Raw genomic sequence first — 13877 nt, forward strand, 5'->3', positions numbered from 1 at the left:
GCAACAAGGTGAAGAGAGGCTATTGTTACACAGAAAGGGAAAGTGGCCATTACAGTTTGCTGATGGCGCCTCCTAGAGCCCAAGGCCTGCAAGGTCACACTATTGCCAACTCTTGCCATTTTGGGGAGAGTGGTTGGATGTCAGAGCGTCTCAGAGCACTTCTGGCAAAGTTCAGCCACGCTAGAAGCTGGCTGAGTCTCTCCCCTCCACTGGCCACTCTCACAGGAGGGTTGGGGAGAGGAGTGAGTAAAGGGACCTGCAGCTCAGCACAATTTCACTCCTTCCTCCCTTCCTATGAGAAAAACTGACAGGCTGTCACCCCTGCAGCACCCAGCCTGGGGAGAACCAGAGGGGGTGAAGCGCTTCTACTGGAGAAGCCCCTCCCAGCCTGGGAAAGTGGAGATGGGACCTTGCTGCTGACCCCAGGTCTGGGAGAGGGGCTGAAGAACTCCAGAGGTGAGGCTGGGAGAAGGCTGAATTGAGGGGGGAGCAGACGGGTCAGACCTGAGAGAGGGTGAAGTGATGGGAGCACAGAGAGGCTGAACTGAGTGGAATGGGAAGGGGGGGCAGGATTAATACACCTAACCAGCACACGTGGGACAGTGCGCAGATCTAATTACAGCGGGCAAGGGCTCTTCGAGAAGCAAAAGGGAAAGACCAAAAACACAACACAGGATTGTTGTATTTAAAAAAAAAAACAAAAAACACAACACGTTTGGGCCAACGTTCATTCTGTGACATGCCACCAACTGTCTCAGCCCCTCGTGGCAGAGGAACGCGCCCAGCCAATGAATGGGTAGGGGGCGGAGCGCGAGAGGCTGGCCGCCAACCTATGGGGTGATACCGCGTGGAGACAGAAAGCGCGAGGCGAGGGGCAGCGGCGGTTAGCTGTTCACAGTTGGCGCGTCTAGCAGGCAGAGGCAGACGTAGACTCGCGGTTTTGAGGCGTTCCCCCGTTCACGAGGCACCATGGTGGGGAGCGGGAGCCGCAGGGACGCGGGGTTTGAACTACAGGGTGCCGCTGGGGGAAGGAAACCAGGCAGCAGATTGGAGGGAGCTGCAGGCGGGGTTGAGGGGATGCGCTGCGGTGAGGGAGCCGCGGCGGCCGTTAGGTAGAGCGAGAATGGGAAGGGGAGCAGCTTCCGCGGGCGTGAAGCGCTTGAGCGGAAAGTGAGGTGGAAATCGGGGGAACGTGGGCAGTCAGTGGAACTGTAGCAGCGTACGCAGCCGCGAGGGGAGTTTGTTGGCCTTTGGTGGTTGGCCCCTCGCCCAGGCAGAGGCGGACAGGGAGTCTGGGTTGTGTAGCGCGCTGCAGCGTGGCAAGGGAGGATTGAGGCCGAAGGGGAGCACGTGGGGAGGCTGCGGAGGGGAAAGCGCGCGCGCGCGCGCGGATATTTGCGCGCCAACCATGCCCCAGTATTCTGTGCTCCGGGAAAGTGCCCCCTTTTCCCTATGTGGAAAGGAGCGCGCGCGCAGCCAATCGGGGGGTGGGAGTCTGCCCGGCAGCCAATGGAGTTGTACCACGTGTAGCCTAGAGGCGGTTGGCGGGCACAGTCCTGGAGCAGATTCGATCTTTTGAGATGGAGTTTTTCGCGCCATGGTGGGGAGCCATTAGGGCAGAGGTCGCGAGGACTTGAAGCTGGGCCAGTGGTGTTGGAAAGGGGCCTGAAATAGAATAGTGAGGGGAGCATTTGAGCATGAAAGTTCTCGGGGAGATAAGGGATCTGGAGTGAATGAGGTGGCAACTGGGGGAAATCAAGGAGAATTTGAAGAGACAAGGAAGCTATGGTGCGACCAGGTGGAGAAGAGGGGGTGCAGGCACAATGGAGTCCATTTTTTCTCCCTCCCCCAACCTATTTACTCCCTGATACAGGGTCCGGGGGCCATTTAGCTGATGGAGGAGGCTGATTTAAAGGTGCATGGGTGTGTGGTACAGAAGTGAGTTATGGGATGATAATTGTAGGATTAAAGGGTGCTCCTGAGCAGGTAAAGTGACATTCAGGGAGCTGAAGGATGACATTTCTAGATATGCATCCGAAGAAGTGGGCTGTAGCCCACGAAAGCTTATGCTCTAATTAAATTGTTAGTCTCTAAGGTGCCACAAGTACTTCTGTTCTTATTTCTAGATAGAGTAGGAGAAGGAGATTTGCTGCCCAGTGGGGAGGGGGGAATATTGCTGAACAAGTAGTGGTAAACATACTTGAGGTCTGTTTAGATTCGGCAGGGAAAGTTAAAGGCAGATTAGGAGATTTGGTTCTGGACCCTCAAAGGATCCAATAGTGGAGCCACAGAATAAAGAATTGCCAGGCAGATGACCAGAAGTAGATTTAGTGTTAGAGCACCTCACCCTCCCTGATTGAACTAACCTCGTTATCTCCATACTGATTTATACCTGCCTCTGGAAATTTCCCATTACTTGCATCTGAAGAAGTGAGGTTCTTACCCACAAAACCTTATGCTCCCAGTACTTCTGTTAGTCTTAAAGGTGCCACAGGACCCTCTGTTGCTTTTTTGATTAAGCTAAGAAAGGATAACTTGTTGGGTAGATTCTGATACCCTTTATCTAATGCATCATTAGACAAGAGATTGGAGGTTTTGGGGATCATTAATATAGACATTTCTGCCCTGAGTATATAATATTATTCAATGAAAAATAACATGCAAATTAAAGAAAGGTGTAAAGGAAGCTAACAGGAACACTTATCAACGATAATATGTATGCAGCATGCTGGAAGGGAAAGATGAGATAATATAATACTTGTACAACTAATTTCATTCATAAGGGTTAAAACTGGAAGATGGAGGAAATTTTGCACAGTACTTTATTATTTAACCGTTGGAACAATTTACCAAGATTCATGGTGGATTCTCCATCACTGACAATTTTAATATCAAGATTGGATGTTTTTTCTAAAATATATATTTTGGGAATTATTTTGGGGAAGGTCTTTAGCCTGTGCTGTACTGGAGGTCAGTTTAGGTGATCACAGTGGTTCCTTCTGGGCCTAGAGTCTATGAAATGAATCTGTTTGTTCCCCGTTTTGTCCTCCTTTACAGCGTGAATGTATCTCTATCCATGTTGGTCAGGCTGGTGTTCAGATTGGCAATGCATGCTGGGAATTATATTGTCTTGAACATGGAATCCAGCCTGATGGTCAGATGCCCAGTGACAAAACCATTGGAGGTGGAGATGATTCATTCAATACTTTCTTCAGTGAGACAGGGGCTGGTAAACATGTGCCCAGAGCTGTATTTGTGGACCTCGAACCAACTGTGGTTGGTATGTATACAGTATAAAGTTAAGAGATCTCTTACTTAAAAATACTTAACTATAATTTGTTTTTCCATTTAGTTTTTCAAATGAAATGGGAACAGGCCACCTTTTAGATTGTGATAGTCTTAAATGGACACTGTAAACTTAAAAATACATTTCTGTCTACATATTTTTACTGTTAAGTTAATAAGACTATTGTATTTAAAGGAGGCTGAAATGTTTTCCCTTTTGGGTGGATAGCAAAGATAATAAAACACACTTCAAAAAAAAAAAAAGGAAAATAGAAAATCCACAAAATATTGGTTGGGGGTTCAGGGGCAGGTATTGTACTGGAAATTTTATTGACTGACCGTTAAAGTACTTCCAACTCATGTAGTAAAAAAACCATGTTTGAAATGCTGTTCTTCTGTATTTTTTAGAAACCATATGTCCTAAAATGCTTTTGCTGCAATGAGTGTTTGCAGTTTATTTTGTCTCTAACATAACTGGGAAGATACACAGTTGGTAAAGACCTTTCATGAATAAGGTCATTTGAAGTGCACTGGTGGCATGTGAGGAGCATGTAAATGATATCTTGTTTATCTGAAGGTGATTACTACAGTGCAGTGGTCTCCAACCTTTTTACACCCAAGATCACTTTTTGAATTTAAGGGCAACCCAGGATCTGCCCCGTCCCACTCACTCCACTTACTTACTTTCACCGGGCTGAGGTAGGGGTTTGGGAGGGGGTGCGGGCTCTGGGCTGAGGGGTTCGCAGTGTGGGAGGTGGCTCTGGGCTGAGCCTGGGTTAGGGGGTGCAGAAGTGGGTGAGAGGTGCTAGCTCTGGAAGGGAGTTTGGGTGCAGGAGGGGGCTCCAGGCTGGGGCAGAGTGTTGGGGTGCAGGACGGGGTGCAGTGTGTGGGCTCGGAGTGAGTTTGGGTGCAGGAGGGAGTAAAGGGGGTTGGGCTGCGGGAGGCGGTACAGGGTGCTGGCTCTGGGAGGGGGGGTCAGGGCTGGGGCAAAGTGTTGGGGTGCAGGATGGGGTGGGGTGCTGGCTCTGGGAGGGGGTCAGGGCTGGGGTTTGGGGTGCATGAGGGGATATGGGGTGCTGGATCCAGGAGGGGGCTCAGGCCTGGTTTGGGGTGCTGGCTCTGGGAGGGGGCTGGGAGTTAGGTTGCAGGAGGAGGTTTGGGGTACAGGCTCTGGGAGGGGGAACAGGGCTGGTTGGGGAGCGGCCTCCCACTGGGCAGCACTTACCTCCGGCAACTCCCAGTTGGTGGCGCAGCGTGGCTCCCGCTAAGGCAGGCTCCTTGCCTACCCTGGCCCCACCCCACGCTTGGGAAGGGGCCAACGTGCCGGGTGGCATGAGGCTCCTCGCGTGCTGCCCCTCTCTGCAAGCACCACCCCCGCAGCTCCCAGTGGCCACAGCTCCCAGTTCCTGGCCAATGGGAGCTGTAGGGACGGTGCTTGCAGGCAGGAGCAGTGTGTGGAGGGAGACCTCTCCACCCACGGTACTGTGCTGACCACTTCTGGGAGTGGCATGGGGCCAGGGCAGGCAGGGAGCCTGTCCTAGTGGCAGCCCAGCTTTGCCGGCGGAGGTCGCGATTGACCGGTTGGTGACCGCTGCTATAGTGGCTAATGGACCAATTAGCAGACCAGATTGTAACTTGAAATAGAAACAGTTTGTATTTCTAACGCATGTTTCATTTGAGGATTTCAGGTAACTTTACCAAAATGGGTAAGTAGTGTAATCTCCATTTTATAGAAGGCTTTCCATCTAAGGCAGGGGTGGGCAAACATTTTGGCCTGAGGGCCACATCTGGGAATAGAAATTTTGTGGTGGGCCATGAATGCTCACAAAATTGGGGTTGGGGTGTGGGAGGGGCTGAGGGCCCTGGGATGGGGCCAAAAATAATGAGTTCAGGTTGCAGGAGGGGGCTCGGGGTGGGGGAATGGGGTGTGGGGAGGGTAAGAGTTCCAGCTGTGGGTGCAGGCTCTGGGGTGGGATGTGGATGAGGAGTTTGGGTGTAGGAGGGGGCTCTGGGCAAGGACTGGGGGGTTTGGAGGGTGGGAGGGGGATCATGGTTGGGGTGTGGGAAGGGGTGCGGGCTCTGGGGTGGGGCTGAGGATGAGGTGTTTGGGGTGCAGGAGGATGCTGCAGGCTGGGATCGAGGGGTTTGGAGGGCGGGATGGGGATCAGGGGTGCAGGCTCCAGGCAGCGCTTACCTCAAGCGGCTCCCAGAAGCAGCAGTATGGCCCTGCTCCAGGTCCTCTGCATAGGGGCAGCCAGGGGGGCTCCGCTTTGCACACTGCTCCCTCCCCAAGTGCCACCCCTGCAGCTCCCATTGGCCGCTGCTTCCAGGAGCCGCGTGGAGTGGCCCCCGACCCTGCTCCCCAGCGGGAGCTCAAGGGCCAGATTAAAACGGCTGGCGGGCCGGATCCGGTCTCCGGGCCATAGTTTTCCCACCCCTCATCTAAGGCATAGAAAGGGGAAGTGACTTGATTAGGGTGGAACACCGTTAATGGCTAAATAGGTAGAACTTGTGTGTCACAGGAATGTTAGGACCCAATGCCTTCAGCCTCCTGGGAAGCACATCCTCATCTGGGTTATTTCTCTTGAGCTTGGCTTCCTAATTATTTTTTCATTGAAAAAAAAAAAAAAAAAAAAATTTTTTTTAAGATCTTTATGGAACACATCCTTTGAAAAAGCAGCTCCTTAGAGCTTTACTGATACAGGAAGCATTGATTTCCTTTTGAAATGTCACTGCTGCTGTTTCTCCTTGCCATAAGATGGAAATCACCACTTCTTAGCTCTTCCATGGTGCCCTACCCAGCATTGTATTTCCATGGTTTAATGGATATCTAACCGACTCAATCGCTTAACATAGCTATTGTCCTGCATGCTCTCTCAAACCATTACATACTGTTTACATACAAATTAATAAAAAACCTCCTATTCTTAAAACTCTTCAAACAAACTGAAGTAAAGTGTGAGATTTTTTTCTCATTAGAATATGGAGCTATGTGTCTGAGTGGAAGTACAAAGTAGGTGTATCAGAGTTTGCAGTTGAGGAAAATTTGGCTTTGTATCTCCCATTCATGTTAATAGCATCTTTTTTTGTCCATTTGACGTCTATGCTGAGCTGCAGGCAAAGTTCAACTCAGTCTCTATCAGCGTAGTCTCTAACAGCAATCTAAAGGCATGCGATGGCTCCAAGGGTAGGTCCCAGTTTTCCCTGGTGGTCACAGGGAACATCAGCCACAACCAGCTCTTTGTAGGTACATCACTGTCTCCTGAGCCAAGGGACTGAAATTGTTAGGTCTTTACACAAGAGGTGTGTATGTATGTATGTGTTTATAGCAGAGGAGGCTCTTTATGTCCCCCCATTCCCCTCCCCTGGTGCACCTACATAAATGTCAAGTAAGATGTAATGCTGAGGTAGCATGCCAAAATTATCCATAGAGAATGGAACAGACCAAATTTACATCTGAATATTTTGTATTTTTGTAGATGAAGTACGTACAGGCACTTACAGGCAACTATTCCATCCTGAACAACTCATTACTGGGAAAGAGGATGCAGCTAATAATTATGCCAGAGGCCATTACACCATTGGAAAAGAGATTGTTGATCTAGTGCTAGATCGCATTCGCAAGCTGGTAGGAGTTCAAAGAGCAAGATCAGTATTTAAAATATTTGCATCAAATCTATCTCTTGCCATACATAATTGTGAAACTGAAGGTTATGTAAATACATACATAAAACTGAAGGTTCTGGTGTGTTTCTTGTACACCCAATGCTTTCTAGTTACAGAGTTTATGTTCTGTGATTCCTTTCTTTGACTCAAATTTTATTGGCTGAACATTTTTCATCAATATTACTTAAACACAGACAAATAGATATGAAATACAGTATTTTTTTTATGAGAACCCAGTAACATCTGTTAGTGATCTCTACTCTGAAATTTTTGTAGATGGTACTTGTACTCTGCTCCTGGCATCATGAATACTTTTAGGGTATAATTTTCAAAAGCATGTAAATGACTTAGGAACCCAAGTCCCATTTTCAAAAGAGAGAGTTTGTCATCTCTTTTGAAAATGGGACTTGGGTTCCTAAGTAATTCAGGTGCTTTTGAAAATTTTACCTGTAATCTTTTCCAGTGGTAAATAGATGCCCAATCCAATATGAGCCAAACATTGAACATAAATTCCCAGAACCTGAAAAGCTGTTGTGTGAAGTGATATTCTCAGCAAGGTGAGTTAACATTTTTTAAGCACAGTAAGCCAGCAATACAATTTCATTGCATTGATGTGCAGTCACAACTCTTTTGAATTGAACGGTCTTCCTATCACATGTCTTGCAATACAATTTCAACATATTAAAATCTTAGAACTACTTAAGAATGACTTAATTTAAAATCTAGGTATTTAAAAGTAGTTCTCTAATTTTAACTTACTGAAATTGTATTGCGAGGCATGCATATGAAGGCATGGTTCAATTCAAAATGAAAGTAATTGCATGAATGCTAAAACCAAGATTTTGTTAGGTGTGAATTTTTAAGCCAGTTTACAAACACGGTGACAGTCTAACTGTAGCAATACTTTTATGTGCAACTGTAATAAAATAATCTTGCTCGTATTTATATCAACTAGAGTTTTGCTTTTGACTATACTAGAAGTATATTTGCGCCCTAAAAATGCAGTTTGGTTTTGAAAAGTGATTCAAATTGACATAATAGGGTTCAAGTTTTTCTCAGCATGCATCTATATCAAATTTGCTTAATTTACATGTAAATAAAACACCTTTTTCTAACTACCAATTCTGCAACTTCTGCCAGGACAGTTAAATTGGGTTCTTTGTTACTTATACATCAGCAAACCATCACAAAAAAAGTCTATACTGGCTATCTTTTGTCCCATTTATACCTGTAAAATCCCTTTGTTTTCAGTAAAGCTGCACAAATGTAACTAAGAGCAGAATTTGGCCTTGCATTTGGGATTGGCTTAATTGTGTTGATACATGCAAGATAGAATAGAATCCATTTACACTCACACAGCTGTGGGCCATAATCTGTTTTCATTTACACTGGTGCTAATCTCAATCAAGTCCTTTGACCTCAATGACCGTTCCTTCCCACTTTTGTGTGGCCTTTTTTTTTTTTTCTCCTTTAGGCTGATCTGTGCACAGGGCTGCAAGGATTCCTCATCTTCCATAGTTTTGGAGGAGGCACTGGCTCTGGATTTGCATCTCTACTCATGGAAAGGCTTTCTGTTGATTATGGCAAAAAGTCCAAACTAGAGTTTGCCATTTACCCAGCACCACAGGTTTCTACTGCTGTAGTGGAACCCTACAACTCCATCCTAACTACGCACACAACATTGGAGCATTCTGACTGTGCCTTCATGGTAGACAATGAAGCCATTTATGACATATGTCGTCGCAATCTAGACATTGAGCGTCCTACTTATACCAACCTAAATCGACTCATTGGGCAAATTGTCTCATCCATCACAGCTTCACTGCGTTTTGATGGAGCCCTCAATGTAGATCTGACTGAGTTCCAGACCAATCTTGTCCCATACCCACGAATCCATTTCCCACTGGCAACATATGCGCCTGTCATCTCTGCTGAAAAAGCATACCATGAGCAATTGTCTGTGGCTGAAATTACCAATGCTTGTTTTGAACCAGCCAACCAGATGGTAAAATGTGACCCTCGCCATGGCAAGTACATGGCCTGCTGTATGTTATACAGGGGTGATGTTGTTCCCAAAGATGTTAACGCAGCCATTGCCACTATCAAGACTAAGCGAACCATTCAGTTTGTGGATTGGTGTCCAACTGGATTCAAGGTATTTAGAAACTTGTCACATTGCTTAGTTTAGGAATTGTCAGTCAAACATTTGAAGGTAGTTTTCATACTATAATGCAGTAGTGTGCACATTGTTGTACTATTCATATGTCGGGTTACATTTTAAATATGCATGAGTAAAGCCTGCAAAAATGAGTAGCTGCTTTCATAATTTAAATTTGTGATCAGAACTATATTTTTACAGGGTTTTTTTAAGTCATAACCTACTAATACTGTACTTATCTAAGTGGAATTACCTAGGAATGTGGCCATCTTTAACTAATGCACTCAAGTGCATTTTCAACACAAATGCAAATTGCATAATTAAGCTAATTGGAGGGATTAACATTCTTAGATCCAAGTTTTTAAAGGAATATACAATAGAACGGGTTCTCAAACATTTTTGTTCTGAGTTTCTCTCTCTTTCTCCCCTCCCCCCGCCCCTGGCAATAAAAACTTCATGGCCCACCTGTGCCGCAACTGCTTTTCTGCATACAAAAGCCAAGGCTGGTGTTAGGGGGTAGCAAGCAGGGCAGTTGCCTGGGGCCCCATACCACAAGGGCCCCCACAAAGCTACATTGCTTTAGCTTCAGCCTCGTGTTGTGGGGCTGAGGGCCCCAGGCAATGGGACTTCTGCTTTCTGCCCTGGGCCCCAGCGAGTCTGATTCTGGCCCTGCTTGGCGGACCCCCTGAAACCTGCTCAAGGCCCCCTAGGGGGCTCCAGACCCCTGGTTGAGAACCACTGCAATAGGAGAATGAGTGCCTGTGTATTTTGTACCAGTGAATGCAAATACAGGATTTTGATCCACTTTTCTTTTTCACGGGGGTTTAAAAACTTTGCCATTCAAGATATTAAGAACTGTAAATTAACCAGTACCAGCTGAACAAGTAACATCGCCTGCCCCTCACATACTACTTACTCTAAATAATGCTTCAGAAACACTTTGTCTATTGCCATAAACCAGAAGTGTCTTTTTAGTGGATTATTGGTACACACTTCCCGATGATTATGGCGGTTGACTTCATCCTCCTGATAGTGCACAAATTACTTAAGTACACTGTGGCCTGGCTATTGCTATTAGGCCAAGATTTCCTGACCCCCATTCCTCCAAAAATTGGGCTTCTAAATCTATATTTTTGGTTCCTAAATGCATGTAGTGTGTCAGCACTCTGAAAAATCAGAACAAGGCTCATTAAATTAATTAAGAACTGCTTGGTACTCAGGATTTTTGAAAATCAGGTTATTTATTCAGGTGCCTGGATGGTGACGTAGCCTAATAAAAGTATGGCTATTAATAAAAATCTTGCTCTGAGAATTTATCTACTTTAACATTTTAACTATCAAAGAGATTTAAAAAAAAATGTCTTTAGGGGAAGCAGATTATGAAATTGTAACATGGTTCCTTACGCAGGTCAGCATCAGGTTCTCAAGCCATCTCTTGGTTTACTCCCTTACCCATGTCAGCTCGCTAGTGGTTCACACCCAGCACCTGGTGGATGAATATTTAGCTGTCAAGCCAAATCAAGTGTCCATGCATTGCAGGGCACGGAAGACCAAATACAAAAAGAGCCTTCAGCCCTTTTCAGGGTTCAATAGTCTCTCAATCCACCCGACTTCAGAAGTCTCCTTGGTCCTCCCCAGCCTCTGTTAGTAGTCTTCCCCACAGGGTCTGCCCTGGTGTCCTCTCCAAAACCCTGCAAATTGAACCTGGCATTTGAAAAGGAAGGTATTCTTTCTGGCTTATGCAGCATCACCTATAGAAAAGAGTCTGCTGACCAAACTAGCCTTACTTGACCTTGACCCAACCCCGTTTTCCTCAGTGGTGTTACACGCATGTAATAGAAATTTGGCCCTGTAATTGGGGTTTAGTTGATTCCGTTGATGAAGCACAAAACAGTATAAACTAGCTTTTTCACTCATCGCTGTGCTAACACTGCAGGCTAATCAGTAAACAGTAGTGACATCTTATAGTTATCACAGAGTAAGAAGATAGACTGAGTTCTCAAAAGAACCCTACTGGTTAAATTCATTTACTCATTTAGCATTAAATAAGAGTCAAATGGTGTGACCCTTACTCAGCATGAACAAGGGGGGCAGAATCAGGGCTGTGGACAAAATTAGGTATTATGCTAAAAATACACATACAGGTTGTCAGAAGCTGAGAAGTTATTTGTGATGACATATTGTTGCCAACTGAAAATGAGGTTGTGTTTAGTGTTTTTCTTAAAACTTCAGCTGCTGAAATCATGATATTGCATGAGAATTTCCACTTTCATTTTAAAAAAATGTCTAGCCCTTATGGTTTCAGAGACTAGCTCAAAAATATGAAGCAAGTGCACACTAAAGTCTCAAAACAGGAGGCAGATAAAAATAACTCAACAGTTTGGCTTAAAAAAAAAAAAAAATCAATGCCATGATTTTCAGGAGCTGGATTTAGGATTTTTGAACATTTAGAGTTGGCAATATTGTACCAGCATAGAGAATGGTAATCCCTCTTGCACAGTATTGTCAGCATGTCTTAGTTTGCTAAATAAACTATGAGAAAAATAGAAGAAATGGACACTTTGAAATACTAATTTAAGGTTGCTGTTTTTTTTCCCTCAAAGGTGGGCATTAACTACCAACCTCCCACTGTAGTGCCAGGAGGCGACTTGGCCAAGGTGCAGCGTGCTGTGTGTATGTTGAGTAATACAACTGCTATTGCAGAAGCCTGGGCTCGTCTTGACCATAAATTTGATTTGATGTATGCTAAGCGTGCCTTTGTACACTGGTATGTTGGAGAAGGGATGGAGGAAGGAGAATTTTCTGAAGCCCGGGAAGATTTGGCTGCGCTTGAGAAAGATTATGAAGAAGTGGGTGTAGATTCTGTGGAAGCAGAAGCTGAAGAAGGGGAGGAATATTAAAAGATAGACTAAGTCAGAAAATGTTTATTTCAACAGTTTTTTTTTTAATTCAGTTCACTTGTTTGGTTTTCAAATAAAAGTTTAAATGTTATAACAGTATTTTTGTTTGTTATTTACAAAAAAAATTACAAAGCAGGAGTATTTTTAGGCTAAACAATTAAGTAATAAGTGTATTTGTCAAGCAACAAGAAAAGGATGTGGCCTGATGATAGCATAGGGTTTTGTGCTAACCAAAATGTACATAAGCTATAAGGTACATCGAAATGGTGGTTTTTTATGCCCATTGCTGCTTCTGAAATAAAATCCTGTGCATTTACAAACCTCAAAAGATGCAATTTAGCAACAGCGGATACCCAGCAGAGTGACTGCTAGACCTGCAGGCCCTGGCTATCACATTTCAAACATCTGAGAGGGGTTGAGTTGAGAGAGAGAGAGATTTATTTTATCATCATCATTATTATTTTTACAGGGAAGAGGCCCTGTTTCATGTAGAAAGGAGTGTGTGGGGCGGGGGGCATATTGTGGATCACCACTACTATCCTCATTTCCTTATGCTGCCTTGGTTCAAGTTGGGACAAGAGTTCAAGATGTCCCTAGCTTTGTCTGAACCAGTTTACTCATTTTTCACAAGCACCAAATATCTTGACAGAGGAAGACATGGAAGTGTCATAAAAAGAAGAGTGTGGGCCAGACTATGGGTGTACAAGAACTTCCGCCCCCAGCTCCCTTGTTCTCTTTGAGCAGAAGCCAGCTGTAGATGCAGTCTCTGCTGGTGTCCCTTGGAATGCAGATTATTCCAAGGGAACAAGGAGTGTCTGTCCCACTTCCTGTCTGCACACCTTGCCAGTTGCAGAGGGAAATGCATGCTACCTCAAGGATTTTTTTTGTTTAAGGTTCATTCCCTTTGAGCCTAATATCTGGGCACTCCAGAAGGCAGTATGTTGCCTTGATGCACAATACCCGCTGGGGCTAAGAATTGAGCTATTGTGCAAGTTAAAGGCTTAGATATTAAAAACTTGGAAGTTGAGAATGGTGAACAATAAGGCAGAATCTCTCTGGCCTGAGGTGGCATAGGATTCTTTCTGTTTCAAATAAATGGGAGATGGCCTTCCTCCCTCAACTAAGCAAACCTACACTGGTGGCTTATGACCAGACCATTCTCCTTCAGCCATGGTATATTTGTCCATCTTTCCTCTTAAATCTTCCTCCTAACTCACTGAACCCAGCACCTGATGTTGGAAATGGGAGGGAATCATTCAAAGCGAGAAGTCATCAATACAGTTGTCTCCAAAAGGGTATTCTAAAAATGTGTGCACAGAAATATGTACGTGGAGCCATTTCTCACATATTCCTCCCAAGGCCCAAATTATAGAAGTTCATTTCTATTGGTGGATATAAACAAAGTAATTACATAGCTAGGTATTTAGTGGGTAATATGTTCAGGGATACAAGTATGGAACATGGTCCTGTTATGCATGAACACCATGATAACATAAGTAGGTGTTTGTTACTTTGGTTACATATAGAACATCATGGGCTGGATTGTGACGAGCTGTATAGATGTGCATTGGGAAAGAGGATGAAAGAGGCCTTCCCTCACTTGCACTCGTTGGAGACAGGAAGAATCTCAGTACTTGCGTTCCCAGAGTAGAAAGAGTTTGGAACTCCAATGCCATTATAAACCCTCTCCTGTGTAATATACGACAGTAACTCCCCACTTAACGTCCTCTCTCTTAATGTTGTTTCAATCTTAGGTCCCTGCTCAATTACAGAAAATGCTCCATTTAATGTTGTGAAATGCTTCACTATAATGTCGTTTGGCTGCCTGCTTTGTCCATAGCTGGCAGCCCCCCTATCAGCTCTCCTAT

General features: G+C 45.0%; 1 protein-coding gene across 1 annotated transcript; it reads left to right on the forward strand.

Moving 5' to 3' along the window:
* The first annotated feature begins 893 nt into the window (after nucleotides 1-893).
* LOC128843265 (tubulin alpha-3 chain) lies at nucleotides 894-12009 on the forward strand. The gene is made up of 5 exons (XM_054039955.1): nucleotides 894-972; nucleotides 3058-3280; nucleotides 6765-6913; nucleotides 8426-9106; nucleotides 11713-12009. Exons 1-5 carry the CDS (start codon nucleotides 970-972, stop codon nucleotides 12007-12009), a joined length of 1353 nt encoding a protein of 450 aa, XP_053895930.1. The 5' UTR covers nucleotides 894-969.
* Nucleotides 12010-13877: the final 1868 nt, after the last annotated feature.

Source organism: Malaclemys terrapin, chromosome 9, assembly GCF_027887155.1.
Source record: "Malaclemys terrapin pileata isolate rMalTer1 chromosome 9, rMalTer1.hap1, whole genome shotgun sequence".
Classification (NCBI taxonomy): Eukaryota; Metazoa; Chordata; order Testudines; family Emydidae; genus Malaclemys; species Malaclemys terrapin.

Bases quoted from the DNA above. Each gene is read 5' to 3' on its own strand.
- LOC128843265 (XM_054039955.1), top strand. The intron at 3,281-6,764 runs GTATGTATACAG...GTATTTTTGTAG, and splicing joins CCTCGAACCAACTGTGGTTG to ATGAAGTACGTACAGGCACT. The intron at 9,107-11,712 runs GTATTTAGAAAC...TTTCCCTCAAAG, and splicing joins GGTGTCCAACTGGATTCAAG to GTGGGCATTAACTACCAACC.